This window comes from Nicotiana tabacum, chromosome 19 (genome assembly GCF_000715075.1).
Source record: "Nicotiana tabacum cultivar K326 chromosome 19, ASM71507v2, whole genome shotgun sequence".
Classification (NCBI taxonomy): Eukaryota; Viridiplantae; Streptophyta; class Magnoliopsida; order Solanales; family Solanaceae; genus Nicotiana; species Nicotiana tabacum.
This window is the reverse complement of record NC_134098.1, coordinates 2,839,702-2,859,148: the sequence shown is the minus strand read 5'-3', so window position 1 is coordinate 2,859,148 and position 19,447 is coordinate 2,839,702. Positions and strand designations below refer to the sequence as shown.

At 36.8% G+C, this 19,447-nt stretch overlaps 1 protein-coding gene across 1 annotated transcript; it reads right to left on the bottom strand.

Moving 5' to 3' along the window:
* Positions 1–745: 745 nt before the first annotated feature.
* LOC107814109 (mRNA-decapping enzyme-like protein) lies at positions 746–10,732 on the bottom strand. The gene is made up of 8 exons (XM_016639442.2): positions 10,502–10,732; positions 10,159–10,199; positions 9,064–9,113; positions 6,700–6,844; positions 5,496–5,552; positions 4,527–4,653; positions 3,527–4,000; positions 746–1,033 (listed from the first exon to the last, which is right to left on the bottom strand). The coding sequence occupies exons 1-8, from the start codon at positions 10,658–10,660 to the stop codon at positions 980–982; spliced, it is 1,107 nt and encodes a 368-aa protein (XP_016494928.1). The 5' UTR covers positions 10,661–10,732; the 3' UTR covers positions 746–979.
* Positions 10,733–19,447: the final 8,715 nt, after the last annotated feature.

Sequence of the window (19,447 nt, the reverse complement as noted above, 5' to 3'; positions counted from 1 at the left end):
TACTCTTGGTTTCTTGTCTTATTCCTAAGAATTGAAAGTATGTACTCTGTCCAAGGATTTTGGTAAAAACTATATCCTTTGATATGTTGGAACGTTAAACATATAATTAATACTCTTTATGTAATTTTAAATATATAAATTCTAATTCTTTTGGATAAAGACCAGAAATTCATCCATGGTTAAAAATTAGATCTGTTCGAGCTCGTGCTTCCGTCCCATTTTTTTTCAGAGAATAATACATGGTGCAGGAAAATTGTAAGATATAGTCCGTTGTTCTCCATTGTACTGGATTTTCTCCTTTCTGACTCTATAAATGCAAGTCCAATATATTCTTTTTGGAGAATTTTAAAAATAACCAGCGTTTGCAAAGTCATTAAGAAATAATCACTATTTTGCTGCATGACGAAAAATTCCATCATAATATACTGGAGATCGGTGCACCTGTGTATTAACTTCCAGCATATTATGTTGGAACAGTTTCAACATAATATACTGGAGATTGAAGCACATGTGTATGAACTTCCAGTATATTGTGTTGGAATATTTTCCGAAAATTCAATATATTATACTGAAACTCCAATATCTAAAACTCCAGTATATTATGCTAGAATATTTTTCGAATTTTGAACAGTGTTTTCGTTCAAATTTATCTTTTCATGAAAAGTGGCTATTTTGAATTTCACCCCAATTGTTGTGAAGACCAAAGCTGAAAATACAAATACAAACTCATCATGATTGCTTATTATTTAATGAACACAAAGCTCAAGAATAGAACTGACTAGTAAAAAAGACATTGCATATAAGGTAAATTACAAATCTGAACAAGTAAACTGACTAATAGTCTAATACTACTATACAAAATGGGTCTCAAAATTTATTATAAACAGATGGAACCCAATAGACAGACACTTGAAGCCATCTTTCTGCCAGTAACACTGTTTTAATGAGATTTCATTAAGTGAATCAGTTCCTCTGTTTATCATATATGAGCATTCGAAATAGCGCGGTATACCATGTCAACGAATTGATCATCCTGTTATGGAAATGAAGGCAAAATCAGATGCATAAAGAGACCAGTGAATGATATAATATCAAATCATGGATCCTAATAGGGAAAAAATGAGCACAAGATAGCCAAAAGGGAAAAATATTATTACAGGAGTAACCATAAAATCCTCTAGCTAATCAACTTTTTATTACATCAATAAACTAGAAATCAATAAATTATGAGCTCGGGATACTACCTTATTCCCTCAACTATTTAATTTTGTGGACTCCATAACTAATTTTCAGTACTAAAAAGAAAATGCTTCGGAAAGGAAAGCAAAATATGAAGTCTCTATTACCATGGCAAGTTCCTAAACACCTAGTCCCTGAATCTCAAATCTACTAGTGTTTTTAACATATTGTCTGGACTTGTAATTTCCAGTCATACTATTTGCCATACTTATATTTTTTGGCCAAGCTTTTTTAACTGGCTTTTTCAAAAACAAGGTGATAACAAATCAACTACTTGGCATGTCTTATAAGTCGCGTACCTTTGGTTTTTTTGTTTCTTGTTTGGGTGCAAAGTTGAAAAATCTATCAATGAATTACAATTACCGAATATGTAGAGTGGTTAGAAAGCTATAGTCTACTATTATATTGCTTTATACCTCATTTTCTCCGACTCTGTAGACAGGACATTTTATTTCTTTCTATTTAAAGATCTTTTCTCATCTTTCAAGTTGAAAAGCTCTTTCCTCCTTCTCTCTAATAAATAAACACATTCTTTTAATGAATACTGGAATAGGAAGGGTCTGAACCTTCAGTCTAAACAGCAGTCAGCAGCTAAAGTGGCAATCCAGGGGTGGAAATTTTAGCATTGTAAACCCACCCAAACTAGGGCCCGTCATAAACACTGGATCAGTATGTTTGGTAATTGGTATCATGTTGACTCGTTAAAAAGATAGCTCAAAAGGTAACACTTCCAAGACTAAGCATAAGAAATGAGGAAGCATAGTTCCATCAACAAAGCCAGTGCTGGTTCCTATGCAAGAGTGGTTTTGTGGATAAGGTAACTAACTCTCCAGGACGTCCCAAAATTAGGCCACATTGATGTGAAAAATAGGATTTTCCATTCCAAAATGACTCTTCAGTAAATCAGTTATCAGATAACAGACATGACTCTCGAAGAATATTTTTTCAATAAGATAATATTGAAGACATCACAGTCCACGTAGATCAAGCAGCAACTATCTGCCCGAAAGTGCTCAAAACCTCATAGGTATGAGGCACTAATGGGGTAGATAAAGAAGCTGACGTCAGAGAAGAATTTTAGCTGATGATGGGGGAGGAATTTGCTGACAACTCTGACCCTTTCTGCCCCAAAATTCAAGGTTAAAAAGTGAATTGGCGGCCCCCGACTCACAATATAGCCTTGGAGTCATCGATGATAAATAAGATATTGGCAATGGAAAATACCAATAGATTTTTTTGATGGATAAGGATAGGGGGTCTATTGGGCAGAAGTAAAACATTCACTCGACAATTGCTCCTCGCAAATGGAATATAACCAATTGATCAAGTTCAAGAATAGGGATCTTCGGATCCGTAAGAAAAAGCATGAACGCTCTTCTCTTTTTCAATAAATACTTACTTCACATCCTGCCTTGGCCGAAAATGCCGCCAAGAAGCCTTTTGTTACTGTTTGGATGAGAAACGAAGGCAAATGACAGATTTTTGTCAACTTTAACTGATAGAACTCAAGGTGGCATTGATGATGCTGCGGCTGCAACCCCAATGTGGCAGGTATTTTGAGGACACAGACAACTGGACAGTGGTACTCTTACTATGTGGCTCATGCAGTCACAACACGAGGAAGAGAAATTTGAGTGTGGAACTCTCATCAGGGGAAGGAGAGGTCTGCAAAGGTCAAGACAGAAAAGGGAGCGAGAGAGAGTTGGGCATGGACGGAGAGCGTCGGCTGCTGAAATGGATGGGGAAGAGATTTAGGGGTTCGGGATCTTTTAGAAATCTCATCCAGAGATTTGAGGGAAGAACTATTCAATTATTGTTGGAGTTTGAGACATGCCCCTTCAGATAGGGTAAAACTTTTACTTTTTTGTTATTTAGCAATCCCCACCTTATAGCTTCACGATCGGCCCTTAAGGAAGTAAGGTGCTTAATTTCAAAAGTATAAACGTTCTTATGTTACCCGACGGAAAGGTATCCAGACTGTGACTCAGATAATTAAAATTAGGTCCTAGAGGAATGAGAGAAGCTACCAAAAACCAGTTCCAACAGAGAGTCTCAATTACTTTTTCCTTCTCAATTACTCTTACTAATGTTCATAATGTGATTTTCTCCAGCATAGTGGCATAAGCTGCTGGAAGCTTTTTTTTTTTTTAAATACGCGCCCTCAGCAGACCCTCTTTGCTTTGAATATTAATTCTCATTATGAGGGCAGATGCAATTGATTGCAAACTAAACTTTATTGCCATAAAATAAGTTCACATAGCAAACTAACGAATTCAGGGACACTTACTTGAACAAGCATCAAAAGTGCCTCACGCACTTTGTCTCTGTTAATCAAGGGTCCGTTGTTTGGCCTAGGAGCAGAAGCTGGAGTGAGAGATGGCGGGGGAGTGGGGGGAGGAAATGGTTGAAGCAAAGGAGCTCTGTGAAGGCGTTGTAAATCCCCAGGGGGATGAAGTGGAGGAGCAGTAGGCACAGATGAAGAAACAGGAGGTATCAGTGGAGAAGAGGAAGGAGGAGGACCAAAGAATGACGATGGCTTCACTAGATTTGAAGACTTTCTATCACTGGCGTCTCCTTCAGAGGCATCAAGGGTAGGAATCAACTGGAAAGATGTAGCAAGGGGAAGAGATGGAGCTAGTGCAGGTGCTGAAGAGGGAGGTACAGCAGCAGGAGGACGAGGAGGAGGTAGGACTGTTGCAGATAAGTCATACGGCTGTCCCTGAACTGCAGCATTTGTAGCACTCCCAATTCTCATAGCAGTCTACAAAATGAAATGCTCAGAATTCAGTCACTTTAACACGTAGTTAAAGAACATTATACAAAAAAAAAAATCATCTCTAACATAGTTCTAGTCGAGAAGTATCTCCACTTAAATTACTAACTACATGACCCCAATTTAGAAGGGTGGAATAAGCATTGCATGAGTCAGTTACTTCTTTAAGTGAAATAACAGGGAATCTCAGTTGGTCTCCCTTAACAGATGGATTTCGTAATGTTTTGAAATGTCACGTAAAAATTCCTAAAAACAACCATATGGTTTATTTACATATTGTATACATATCGCACAAAGGTATGGCTGTATGGCTAATACTTTTACAGGATTTCCTATTATAAGAATAACCGATCGTAAAGCAAACGCTAATGAAAGAAAGTAGTTACAGATCTTCCAAAAGACCTGACACATGTAAAAGACATTATTTCCTGAAAGATAAACACTGCATAACAGGCACATTATGTGGGAGAAAAAAAAGGAAAAAAGAGCAAATCAAAGGGAAGAAAGATGGTACACTGAAGAAATTCACAAAGGAACGATCATCTGGGACATCTGCAGTATTTGATGTAGTAGATGAAGATGGCTCCAGGGGACCATCAATTACCGACATGTTTGGAACTGCTTCCAGCTCTTCAAATTCACTGTATTAAGATTACACAAAACCAAAAGTTCCTCTCAGAAGCCACTCGATTGCGATTACTTTATTTCAGTCATAGATTATTTTGCAATAAAAGCTTTCACTTTTCACAAAGTAATGTCTGATTAGCTTTTCGCTAGCCACTCGATTGCGATTGCTTTATTTCAGTCATAGATTATTTTGCAATAAAAGCTTTCACTTTTCACAAAGTAATGTCTGATTAGCTTTTTGCAGCCAATTTCACCATGCATATAGCTTAGTATTTAAGGAGCAAGTTGGTTTAGACGAAAACACCCATGGTCCGGCTAGGACCAATCCTATTCAAACAGTATACAAGAGCCAACAATTCAAAGGCCCATTCAACACTACTAGCAATTCGCATTTCACTAAAAGCATAGTTTCACATTAGATACCAATGTTATCCTGCTCACCTCAGGTGACACTACGATAACTTTCTCATTTCACAGTTGCTGTCAAGATCATTCTGAGCACATAGATTTCGACCAAATCTACAGTATCTACAATAATTTTAACAGCAGTTGGAACTCAACTATCCGACCCCTGAAAATTCAAGCAGTATCTTGTTGACCAGGTTCTTTAGGAAGGTGTCGATGTTAATTTATTATGCTCTCTCAGTCACATTGCAGTTCAAGATTAGCAAACAAAGGGAAGACCAAAAACTTGTTAAATGTCAAGCTAAACTACTATATCTGAAACATAAGTCACATAAGTCAAGATATAGACCAATGCTGAACTGTATAAAAATTAATGCGTTAACACTCAAAGAGAACCTATCATTTTAATCAATAAATATATTCTGATTTTTATAAATATGAACTGGAATACCTCTTGTTTGATGGTAGTTTGAACTTGGTAGGCACCTTGGAATAAGCACTCAATATCCTGACCACCAGTAAAAGTCAAAACTGATTATCAGGCATAATAAGATACATAAGGAAAAGAAAAGGCAAGAGAGGATTGAGATGGAAATCAGTGCACAGAACAGCAAAAAGGGGTACTTATCTGAGCTTTTCCCTTCTCATTAAGGTGATAAATAAATAGATAAGTGGGAAGGTATGAAGAAGTTGTTTTGCATTTATACAAACTTGAATCTTTACCTAAAAGCTTTTTTCTTCTTTCCCTGTTGATAGATGCCTCTGCCCAAAAGTTTTCAAGTTCATAAAGAACATATACTCAACTTCTCAATAGCTCTAAGAGAAACTTATTTGAAAAGGTGAGAAGCAGATCTAGGGAACCATTTCAAATAATATATGGTGGGTAGCATGGAAAGAAAGGAGTTGGAGGTGTTTTGATAAATCCACGAGGGCCAATGGCACACGGTTCGAAACTCGGTGGATAATGGGCCCATCTACCCTTCTCCACTTAATAACTACCAGGCTGTTGTCTGCAGCACAGTTCAAACCATGACGTGCCACAACCCATACATAATGCGTTGCACTCTTACCACTAGACCAAAACCCTGAGGGGCAAAAGAGTTGGAGGTATTTTGGTTGTTAAAGAGAACATCCCCAAGCCAGAGTACTATAACATATTAGGCATTTTGGAAATAAAAAGGAGAACACCCCCAAGCCAAAGTAAAACAATTTCTCTTTACTGATCAGGAAAAGACAACGAAAACAAAGCTGCAACTTAAGTCGGACATCATCTAATCATTCACCTACCAAAACAGTGACTAAGCCAAACATACCATTCTGCTCATCTTTAGGCCACTCACTGCAGCATTTTCAGATGTTATAGACTGAGGTTCAAGACGGGTCCAAACTATAGGCAGCAGAACTAGTGAATTCTATTCCAAAATCATGCATAAATTAGATTACAAACACATACTCCAAAAGATTGACTGCATAAGCAATTGAATTCTCAAAATGCCACATTATGCAAATTTAATTTCTTTTTGACATAGAATTAACACAATGAATATTGAGGGGGAGCTAAACATACCCACACAGAAAAAGGGGGCAGGGAGAGTGGAAATGCGGAATATTGGATAAGAATGATTATGGAGAGAAAACAGGATTGAAAAAGTTACCTGTTAAAGAGATTTGCAACTTCTTCACATTCACGTGAATTATAAAACCAAATCCCATTTACTTCTTGGGAAGAATTTCGATATAATAAATATGGGATCTGGACCTCAAACTCAAAATCTCCCAAGAGATCCTCCACCAAATTATCTGCTTGTAGGAATAGAATCATATCTTTAACACAAAGGAACTAAACATACATGCTCATATAGAAAGCAAAATCTCAACTTGCTGTATCAACTTCACGTCAATAGCTTTATTTAAGTCTCAAACACTAAATTCCTTTTTATCAGCAAGTCTCAACACCAAATTTATGGAGGTTAAAACAAAATTTTGATGCCAGTTAAGTATATTGACATCTTTCATAAAATTAAGATGGCATTAAAAGTATATTGGCATCTTTCATAAAATAAAAGATCTTCCAATTTCATGGTACTCAAAAAATCCTAGTCCATATTGCTAGTTTTGTTAAGAAATTCCAATGGGGGTCTCTATAAACAATTGACTGTCATCCAGAAAAGGGGAAAGCGCCATTTAAGTAACTAAAGTTGATTGACCTAAAAGACGGGTTAAATGCAAGGCATTCAGCCGTCAATATCTGAGTGTCCTACTCTATACCCTCAAAAAATTCACTGGAGATAGAATTGTTTTTTTTTTTTGACAAGTCCATCTTCTGGACAAAGAATTGGAAACCACTGTTTGAATACCAAGAGAGAATCACTAGTTACAAACGGAGTAACCACAATATCTATGATAAAAACTTAGAGATGAACTCCAAAATCCAAAGCCATATGTAGGAAGGAAAAGGGGGGATTTGGTAATCACTATACCTCTCTTGTCCCTCTAGAAGTCCTGGCACATGACAATATAAAAAGACTGGTCATGATTATTCAGTCTTTTAGTTCATCAGACAGAATATGTGTATTTCACATTAAAAGTTAATGGAATCTAGTAGCTTTTTAACATGCAGATTGAGAAATGGTCCTTAAAACACTTTATTACCATCTGAAAACACAAGTTCATTCTTGACCAGAGATATGGTTAATATGCTTAAGGGAGATTACTTAATTACCAATGCTTGAGGGGAGAGCATTTATCGATGTACAGGAAAAGTTTCCTCGAGATTAGAATTTATTTCATCACCTGCTCAAGGAATGAGCTTCAAACTTTCTTTGTACTTTTTGTAAGCTAACTAGTCTTCACGTTAGGCCATTTCCTCTGTTTTCTTGTTTCATCCTTCTAATTTTTTTGCAAAACAAAACGTTCAGATGAATCATTTTAGTGTTCAATTCTATCCCAAGAGAAATCACTTCTCTTTTTCTCCCTTTTTTCCTTCTGTAAGAATTATTTTTAAATTGGTCCTGAAATCCTACTACCTTAACAAAAGGCAGTTGATAAAATATTCTTCATATTTATATTTAACTACCAAGTGAAGAAGGGAAGCACTCAAATAGTTCAAGACTTGATATTGAGCCAATTTTCTAATAAGTTCTAAACACGAAAGCAAGGACAAAATATGTGTCTCCATTATAAAAATTCCTAAGAAATATCAAATGAGCCACTTCATATTCTGGGACACCCCCAAATGTTTGGCGCACTTCTACAAATTACAAGAGTTATATCCCTCAATTCGCTTCTTTAGAATATTCTAATTCGCTTAAACCGATTCAGTCAATCATTCAATTAACTGCACCTCAATTCCATATTAGTTGAGTCAAATATATGAATCCTTTGTTTCTATTCTGCTCTATTCAGGTCTACTTCATTCCAATACTAGGAGTTTCTCAAAACTAGAAATTCTTTAAATGCACTCATACTGACTCGAATATACAAGCTCCTAACCAGAAAAGACTCATAGCAAACAAAATTCTTATAGTTATGTCTTAATCCTAATTAATTGGTATTACCTATGTAGATCCTCTGCTTCCATTGTGCTATGTTCTTAACTAAGTTCTCATTGACTCTAAGAGACGTAATGTCATAAATTGTCCAGCTAATGAGGACTACTTCATTACTATCTCCTGACACTAACTGTATGTCAGTTTACTAATTCAGAATTCTCCAAAATTACTTAACCCCCCTTGAGATTCATCAATATGTTACAAACATCATGAATTATATTACTATGGTTCAATTTTCAAATCAAAAGGTCAGTCATGCATGACTACTAGTTTATGCACTTTTTCCACAGGAAAAGAGAACAAACACAAAAACTAACCATAGAATGTATGTTTCTCTAGTCCAGCTTAGAAATGTCAAACATCTAGATAATTACGATGGAGAACCTAAAGCATCAAAGAACCTTGCAAAAGTTCCATGAAAGATACAGTCCTAGCAGAAAGTTTTAGAACATAAACCAAATAACTAACCCGTATTTCTGCGGTTCATAACAATGAACTGAAACCGAGGTTGAGCACTCCTGTAACACCCACCAAAGAAACAATAAATATCTCAAAGAGGCACGCCATTCAAATCAACTCTTTTTTTTTTTGGATAACCGTAGTGTCCGGCGCCAACTTGTGCGCACCTCGACTAATTCCACGGGATACCAGTCACCTCCCATCAGCAACGGGTACCAGGTAACTCTATCCACCAAGGCTTGGATAGATGGGAAGAAATCACTTGCCTCCACTGAGATTTGAACCTGAGACCTCATGGTTCTCACCCACTTCATTGATCACTAGGCCACACCCTTGGGTGCTCATTCAAATAATAATGCATTAAGTGTAGAAACTTTTCAATCAATATGAGACCCCATCAGTGCTTGTGCCTACTTAATTTTGCACCCAAGGTTGTGTCCTAATGGCCAATGAAGTGAGAGGCAACCATGAGGTCTTAGGTTGAAATCCCAAGGGACAAAAACCACTAGGTGATTTCTTCCCATCTGCTTAAGACTTGGTGACTCAGAGTTACCCGGTGCATGTGCTTGTGCTAGTGAGACTTGAGAGATAGCAGGTACCTGATGGAATTAAAGATGCGCATGAGCTGGCCCAACAACATTGTCATACAAAAAAGGAAATCAATTAATCAACTTAGTCTCAGTCTCAAGCCAGTTAGGGTCGGCTATCTGAATCTTCTACATTTTCTGACTCAACTTCTGCTCATCTTAATCTCAATACTGGTAAATCATTTGACTATTAAGGCAGATTATTTCTACAAATTTGCAGCTTCTTTAAAGCTCATACCTTTCCCTCTGTTGTACAAGTTTCTGGCCATATTATATCTAAAATCTTTTGAACTAAAGAAATGATCCACCTCAAAAAGGTCACTAATTAATCAAAACTCAAAAGCAACAATTAAGTCTTACTCCCAAACATGTTGGGATTGGCTATACGAATCCTCACTGACCACGTTATTCCATTTAAACTCATTTCATGCCAATATTATGTAGATAATGAACCCTAAAACAAGTCAGGGAAAAAATGCCTAAAAGAGTTACAACTCCAAAAACGCAAAATACTTACCTCTTCACAACAAACAAAGATCCTTCCACATCCTTTCGACTCTGCAATAAAACAAAAATTAAAAAAAACGCGCACACACAACATTAGTACTTCAATAATAACTACTCAAACACAAGTCAAACCATTAAGCAATCAATAAACTACTCTCAATCCCAAACTAATTATCTACTACTATTCAGACCCATTTCATTCTAATACAACAACAAAAATTAACTTTGTAAAGTGAATTAAATTTTTTTTAAAAAAACTCTTTAAAACTAACAAAGATGCAATTTTTTTTTATAGAAAATGAATAATACAAATAAAAGATGCAATTTTTTTAGGAGAAAAAGAATGAATATACCCATTGGCTATTGTCGATATTGAAAGCGTAGAAAGTAACATGAGCTGAAGTGATTAATATTTCTTCAACGAAAGGATCGATACGCTGAAGAACGGTTAAGTTAAGGAGCTTTGTGCTGTTTTGGTCCAAATTCGGCATTAATTTCCCGTTCGTAGACATTATTATTTTTCGTGTGTGTGGGGAGAAACCCTAGAATTGATCCCAAATTGAGTGCTATGTTTACTGTATATTAATTTTATTATATTCACTTTGTGTAATTTCTATTTTTTTTCATTTGTATCAGCGCTTTATCTACTCTTTTTATTTTTACATTTATTTTTGGATTTTTAGGAACTAAAACGATTGATTTGTTTTTTAAACGTGATTCACGGTCTAGATTTATAGGTTCTACTAGCATCTATGAACGTTCTTTGCACGTTAATAATGACACGTGATGATTTAAATATTTATTTATATGAAGGAACAATAAAATTTAATTAATAAGATAAATTATACATTAATAATACAACAATCATCTAAATGTCAAAAAATATTATTACATTAGCATAATACATGAATTTAAAATAAAAGAACATCATCAAAATTTACACAAATGATCAATTTTGTCATGTTAGTTAGATAATTATGTATTATAATTTAAAAGTATTTAATGTGATGGTATCTTAAAAAATACTTCTTTGTGGACAATATTTTTTTTTGTGTGTTTCTTCCTAATGCTTTGGTTGCTCTGTCTTAACCAGAACTTTTATTGTCGATCTTGATATCCCTCTTGAAAGTAAAACATACAGTTGTTCGTGCAAGAAAATAAATTGCGGTAAATATAGTCCAATATTAAGATGTTTGTCCTTGTGCTTTATTTATTATATTGCAAAAGATAATTATACTAAAAATTATTTTCACACAAATTTAAAAGGATATTCCTTAGTTTCGGAAGACGAAAGTTGAATTCAGGAATAAGAATATACTTAGAAGCACATTGACTGGTATCATAATTTTTGCATTTGTGACACTATTGTCAAAACTTCTATATACCATCTCTATGCTATTACATAAGCTATCGGTGTGTTTAAGTTTTTTAGTAGCATGACGGGCATATTTTTCTTCAAAATCAATTTATATACAATGAAAGATCAACTTAATCTAATTATATATATGATGACATTAATATACGTAAGAAATAATAAATCTGACAACAAACATGTATGGTAGAAGGTTGTTTGGTATTAAAGTATTCTAGTATTCTTCTTGGTAGTAATTATTTATATCATTTTTTACTGAGCAAAAAAGACAGAAAAAATATTTTATTTTTACTATAAAATTTTGCAATCAACCTTTTATTTAGTTGATCAACATATTCATTTCTGCTAGCTAAAATATCTTTTTAATTCTATCATGCGATTTGTACCAATTGCGTTTTAATCTAATGATATAAATATTTCTCTTATTAAATGCACTAATATTACCATTGGGATTGATAATCAAGTGTTCATGAAGAACCAAATCATCTTTTATTGGGTGTTCTTGTTCGTTTATGACATAAAGCAAAAAGACACTCTTACTTTATATTTTTTGCCACTTGAATCTTTTTCATTTGAGGCCAGAAGTACAACTTTGGCAAGCTAGCTTTTACGGTCTTTGCTTTTGTCGATTTTGGAACTACTAGTAGTACTTGACATTACCTTCCAAACCATTAGCTTTTCACCAAACGGTTCATTAGTATCTAATATTTCTATAGAAACTCTGTTTGATACTTAGCCATAGGTGTTTTATCCCATATTATCAATTTTGCTTTCATTATAAATTTAGCATAATTGCTCTGCTTTGATATATTTATGATGGTTATTTAACTTGTTTGAAGATGTATGTCAAATCTAAAATGGATGGTCTCACAATAAAATCGTTGTTGGTACACCATTTGCTATTATTGTTAATAGTGTCATGCATCTTGATATGATATTTGCAAGTAATGCGTGACATAGAAATATTATTTCGATTCCTCCAGATGCATCTACAAAGAATAATCTCGTTATAGCACAATCGACTCTTTATACTATTGTCACGACCCAATTTCACCTATAGATCGTGATGGCGCCCAACATCACAACTAGGCAAGTCAACTAGTGAATTAAACATATATTTATTCCTTTAATAATTTTTCGAGTAATTAAACTCTTCTTATTTGTAAGATTTAAGAAAAATATAAAAGGTTATAATTAAATAAAACCAAGAAAATACTTAATCCACAATTCTATTAGTGTGTGTGTGTCAAGACCTGGTATCACAAGTGCATGAGCCTCTACTAGAAAATATGATAAATGCAACATTTGCCTAGAATACAAACTAGACAGGAGTATGTAAATAACACTGATGGAGAATTTATATGTTGCGGATTCGTAACATGAAAATGCAGCTCACCGTAAGTCCCCGCAATAGCTGCACCTATGCGCCCAAAAAGGTCGCTAAACATATATGTACCTGCACAAAAATATGCAGTAAGCGTAGCATGAGTACGTAAACAACGTGTACCGAGTAAGTATCAAGTCTAATCTCGAAGAAGTAGTGACGAGGGATCGACTTTGACACTCATTACGTGTCAATAATATTAAAAATATAAATCTTTAAATAAACATGATTTAGGTGATCACCAATGATTTCCTTAACAAGCAAAAATAATTATTTCCTTCAATTTCAATAAATTTCCAATTTATCAATTAGCTTCACAAACTGCAATAAATGACAAGGTATCGTGTAATTATTATTATTAAGCACGATTTCTGCCGAGATCGTACGACCCGATCCAGAGTGTCGTGTACATTGCCGAGGGACATGCGACACGATCTATAGATGCATCTATACTGCCGAGGCGTTCGGCCCGCTCCACAAGAAAGGATAATATTTTCTTATGAACCTCCGGAATGAGAAGTTATTATAAGGCTAACACATAAGGATGTACAATTTCTATTAACAGTCAAGTAATTTATACAGAAATTCAAGTATGTGAAATTTCGATCCTTTACTATTTCCTCTAACAATTTCCAATATAATTCTAGCACTTTAATTAAATAAAAAGGATGCAATCATTACAAGTAATTCATGATTTGAGTTCTAAACTACCCAGACATAGCATAATTAGTAGCTACGCACGGACTCTCGTCACTTCGTAAGTACGTAGCCCCCACAAATAGAAGTACATAATGATTAAATCACCTATGGGGTAAATTCCCTCTTACAAGGTTAGACAAGAGACTTACCTTGTCTCAAAGTCCACTTCCCGATCACAACGTCACGTTAAAGTGTCAATTCGGTGCCGAAAAATCCGAAACTATCCAAATGTTATATAGAATAATTAATACATGCTCAATATATCGAAATTAGACTATTAAATTAATTACCCAACCCAAACTGGTAAAATTCCTAAATTTCGCTCCGGGCCCACGTGCCTGGATTTCGAAAATCTTTAGAGGAAAACGTTATTCATAATCTCAAGAACTCAAATGTATGATTTTCACCAAATTCCATAGCCATTTTCGTAGTCAAATCCCATTTTTATCCAAAACCTAGTTTTTTTTTTATCTAAGCCCTTGATTTCACTATTGTTTTTACATGTTTATCTACCCATAATCTAGGTATTTAACTCAGCTTGTGTAAAAATTACTTACCTCAAAGTACTAGGTGAAAAGCCTCTTCCAAAAGCTCCAAAAATCGCCCAAGAGATGAAAGAAAGTGAGCTAAATGGCCTAAGTCCCGCATTTAATAAGCTGTGCACATATCTGAGATGTCGCATTTACGATATCTGGTTCGCAAATGCGAACTATTTCTCACAAATGCGAGGTTCGCAAATGCAAGGTTCGCAAATGCGAATTATTTTTCGCAAATGTGAACTATTTCTCGCATTTGCGACACCTGCACCACCAGCAAAGAAAATACTAGAAAACTGAAGCTTCATCCTTCCGAACATTGTCCGAAACTCACCCGAGCCCTCGGGGCTCCACACCCAATATCCACACAAGTCTAAAAACATCATACTGACTCGCTCGCGTGATGAAATCACCGAAATAACATCAAAATCCACGAATCGGACTCCAAAACACATGGATTAACTCATGAACTCCAAAAACTTCTACAATACTTCTGCGCATCCGATTCCTATCAAATCAACTCGGAATGACGCCAAATTTTGCGTGCAAGTCTTAAATCACCATACAGATCTATTCCCATACTCAGAATTCCAAACGGACCTCAATTACTCCAAAACCTACTCCAAACCAAATTTAAAGAACCTTAAACCTGTAAATAGTTGATTTTCACCATTAAGCGTTGAAACGCTCCCGCATTATCCAAAACCCGATTCGAACATACGCCCAAGTTCGCTATCATCATACGAATCTATTGGAATCGTCAAATCCCGATTTCGAGGTCGTTTACTCAAAAATTAAATTTTGGTCAACTATTCCAACTTTAAGCTTCTGAATTTAGAATTTTCTTCCCAAATCAACTCTGAACCTCCCGAAATTAGATTCCGACCACACGTACAAGTCATAATACCTGAAGTGAAGCTACTCCAGGGCTCAGACCGCTGAACAACGCGTTAGAGCTTAAAACGATCGGTCGAGTCATTACATTCTCCCTTACTTAAACATACGTTCGTACTCGAACGTGCTAAGAGCTGCTATGGAGTTGTCCAAAATTATAGTTTAACACCTAGTACACCTACCCGTTCCATCACAATCCCAGTTTGGCACCGCAACTCGAGCCGGATTGAAGGTCCTCCCTTTTATTCAATCAATAAGCCTTAGAACCAAATTCCAACCTCCGAATTTCTTTATAATACCCGATTCTAACATACCAACACTGTATCAATCACTACACATTGTACTAAAACATGATTGTGCACCTGTGCTGAATCACACCACGCACCACATAAGTTGGTTGCCCAACCATAATACCTGAAATTTCACGAAGTTGATGCAGTTGATGCCCGCAATACACTTCATAACACATATAAGCCCGGTTTCAATCCTCGCAATATTGGCGTGACAGAGAAGATATATAGAAACTCATAACCACCTGTCGAATCAACAATTCATTGAGTCTCTCCTCCTGACAAGGACAATTACCTCATTCTGAACTGAAAAGCGATATTTGTTCTTTAATATACCTTATATAAATCTGATTGTACTGATTTGAGGTCCAATAGTCTCGTCTCACTTAGTATAAGCTACACGTGCAATAAGCCACCTCAAATACTGTCACATATCTCATATGATGCCAACAATGTGCCAATAGGCTACAGACTTGAATGCGATACATAAGGAAAGGCGAACTCTGGAATGGAACTTCCCAGTCCGCGTAACAAATAAAACGGTCGAGCAGACGCTATGAACTCTCCTCAGTGAATGAGAAACAAAATACGCAGAAAGAAATATATGGAACCGTACCCAACATCTCACTGATGCGACGTGCAACCCGATTCATCATGACACTATTGCGGCGTACAATCCGATCCAAACATTATATATACGTGGCAGTGTGCCACCTGATCCTTGCATAACAATCAAGAAGAAATCACATATCAAGTCGCAATGCTTATACTTGCAAAATACCTGGATGTCGATCACAAGCACGCCAGGTGCAAAAATACAACTCTAGGAGACGGACAACGCAACACACCACAAACCCAAGCACAACTAAGGCGCGATAATGACCTGCATCTCGAGAGTCATCCTGCTCATATAGCACCACAAGCTACACGAGACCTCAACGCATTGACAAATAATCAAGCTGTATCAATCCGGAACAACTCTCACAGTTCACAACCAAAGGAACAAAGCGCATTCCAGACACAAACTCTCACATCAACGATAGTACTAGAATCTCCATACCCGATTTTTGATTCACCAATAATCAAATAACTAACAATTCACACTTATACGATTTTCCCGTGGAATACACTTATACGATTTTCTGCAACAAGCAGCCAAATATGAACATCAAAGGCCATCAACCATGTTATTTCTACATAACTAGCCAAGCACCCACATTTCAATACCCCAACACTACTACCACAACACAGACCATCCAACTGCCCGGCAATAGTGCCACCATACACCGAACATCTAAAATATCCCCCCGCTCATCCGAGCTTGTGACATTCTTATCAAAACCAAATCGCAACCTTGATCTTCAACTTCCAATTTCCATACCACTCACCACACTTATCATGTCGCTACGCGATAATACACGTATTCAGCATAACCCTTGAACTACTAGTAGAATAAATACTTCACTGGCTAGAAACCTTTCACTTAGAATCATTTCAGAAGGACCAATGCAACACACAACCGAATTCCCAAAATCGTAGAAGAAGAAGAAAAAAAAAAACCTCAAACCGTGATCTAAGCCGTCATAACTCTTCCAGAATCCATTTACACAACAAAGCCATTTGAATGAACTACCTCCCAAATCAATCAGGTCATGATGGCTATCAAGCCCGCACGTACAACCACAAACCACATGTATATATTCACACACCAAAGGAACTGATCATTGCCACAACCATGCTGATTTAACCATTACTAACCGACCCAACTTCTTTCAATGTACTCTTGACCTGTCTTAGAAATATAATAGCTCTATTCACAACATAACAAACTTAATCCGCACTCATTTTGAGTGACCCAAATCGCGAGACCACATTGTCTCAATGCCCATGAATCATCTCATACCTCCTTACGCGCACACTAGCATCTTCAACTGGTATACTCATCCTACATAACCTCCAGCAAATCCAAAGCTATTTCTTCATTTCCTCCAATACCGCACCGCATACCCGACGATAACATAGAACACTCCAAGTCCCGTTCACCATCCACTGCAGAAACTCGATCCTTAACAACACAACGGACCCGAAATCCTTAGTTACTAGACTTAATTTCTTGAACTCACTGGAACATTATTAAGTGTCACTCACTCTGATCCTGCCTCGAATATAACCAAGCTCCATTACTCTGCTAGCACATGAATACCCTCTCAAAGAAGCAAACAACTGGATTTTTTTCCTTGCACCTTACATCCACAAGAAGCATGATCTATGAGTATCCCTAAAAACTGCACCTGAATCGATACGACGAAGTTTAGCACACATTCATCAAGTTCCTTGCTCGAATTTCTCCTGATGTTTTCTTTTCTTAGTCATAAATAGTTCACTAATGCACCGATAGCTAGAAACCGCACAAGCAGATAACCACGCAATCCACTCGTAGACGGTAGGGCTCCCCCACTTATCTTTAAGCTGACATCACATAATATAGAACCCACCATGATTCCTCCTTCTCAGTTACCACGATCTCGCACCGTTAACTCGCCAAATTCTCGAAATCCTTTTGTTAAGCTTTCCCCGAACATTCTGACCCATCATCCACAATCATCTATTCGACCTCTTACCGAGTAGCAAGTAAAATTCTTCGTAGAAGCTTCATCATCATCACACAACTGTTATCCTGCTCACAGAAGATAACCCACTTGTGAACTTCCATGCCGACATCTTCCAACGACGTTGCACTGGGTGCAACTACCACGTATTCAGTAAACCTCCTAAGCCTATGCTCGTCTACTAGCGGTACAAGTCCGTTCATTTCCTATTAACGTCAACTGAGAGTTCAACAATATCATCCAACTCAAGTCATATTGCATCTGAAACGATAATCAAATCTTCATGCCCCTCCTCATTTCAAGCAAACTTCTTCCTACAATATTAAATCTCTCTCCATACAGTGACCATTATTCCAAATAGAATACGTAGACCAAATCACCTTTCATCACGATCCCCAAGCCGTTCAACACTTTCTCAAGGCACGTGGTTATCCTACCACATAATCCATATGCTAATTTGCCACTCTTACTTCGGTTAAACCATATCCTTTAAGCAACTTCTCAATATCTGCTTCTCATGCTTGACCTTCTAGTACTTCAACCACCACGAAAACGCTTCTCGCCATGTCCACCCTCATACTTTGTTGCCCAAACGTTACATCAAATCAAATTCCATCTCCGTAGCACTTGAACCAATAAATTGCTACCAGCTTTAAGCCTCCTAGAAGGTCATCTTACTCGAGCCATTACATTAGAAATACCAATTCGATTCTGGACCGATGCACACAGCTATCTCTGGCAACCACCTCTTGGGCACCATTTCACAACACCCTGCTCCGAAGGCTAAATCCAAGAAGACTGTAACACCGGCGAACCGCAATACATTCAAACGAGGACGACAACAGCGCATCATAATAAAAATTCTACCACGCTCGAAAATATCAAGTCTCATTACTTTATCAACCAAACATGGACATCTATAGTCCGATTGCCTTTCCTCTACTAGAATTAAATGTTGAATCCCTTAATCATGCACTGAGAAATCCTCTCTTAAAGCCATTCACTGCCTCAACACATAAACAAGCACCTTACCATTAAACCAACATTGTGCGATAACAACGCATAGACATCGTAGCAACCTGTGCACAGTCTCGAAACCATAGAAAATACCGATATTAAGCTGGAACAAAAGAACATCCTTCCGCAAGGCGACGATAATAACTTGTTTGAGTGCGCATGGAGAAACATCTTGCACCATGTTTGTAGTACCACTGAAACTCCTCGGTGCCAATTGACACGAGCGCTCAACATCGTATAAGAATGAGTAGGAAGGAAATAAAGGCACAAGCCTTAATTGAATCAAACCGCACGATAAAGGAATCAAGAAGTGAAATGATCCTAACATCCCTGTAGCCTCTCGAAGATAAGTACAAACATCTCTGTACTGATATGCAAGACTCTACTAGACTTGCTCATGAATCGTGAGACCTAAGTGAACCTAACTCTCTGATACCAAGCTGTCATGACCCAATTTCACCTATAGGTTGTGATGGCGCCGAACATCACAGCCAGTCA

Excerpts from the sequence above, each read along its gene's own strand:
- LOC107814109 (XM_016639442.2), bottom strand. The coding sequence starts at position 10,660 with ATGTCTACGAACGGGAAATTAATGCCGAATTTGGACCAAAACAGCACA. Across the intron at positions 6,845-9,063 it reads TATGAACCGCAGAAATACGG|ATAATTTGGTGGAGGATCTC; the intron begins GTTAGTTATTTG and ends TCCTACAAGCAG. Across the intron at positions 4,001-4,526 it reads CCTTTGTGAATTTCTTCAGT|ACTGCTATGAGAATTGGGAG; the intron begins GTACCATCTTTC and ends TTCATTTTGTAG.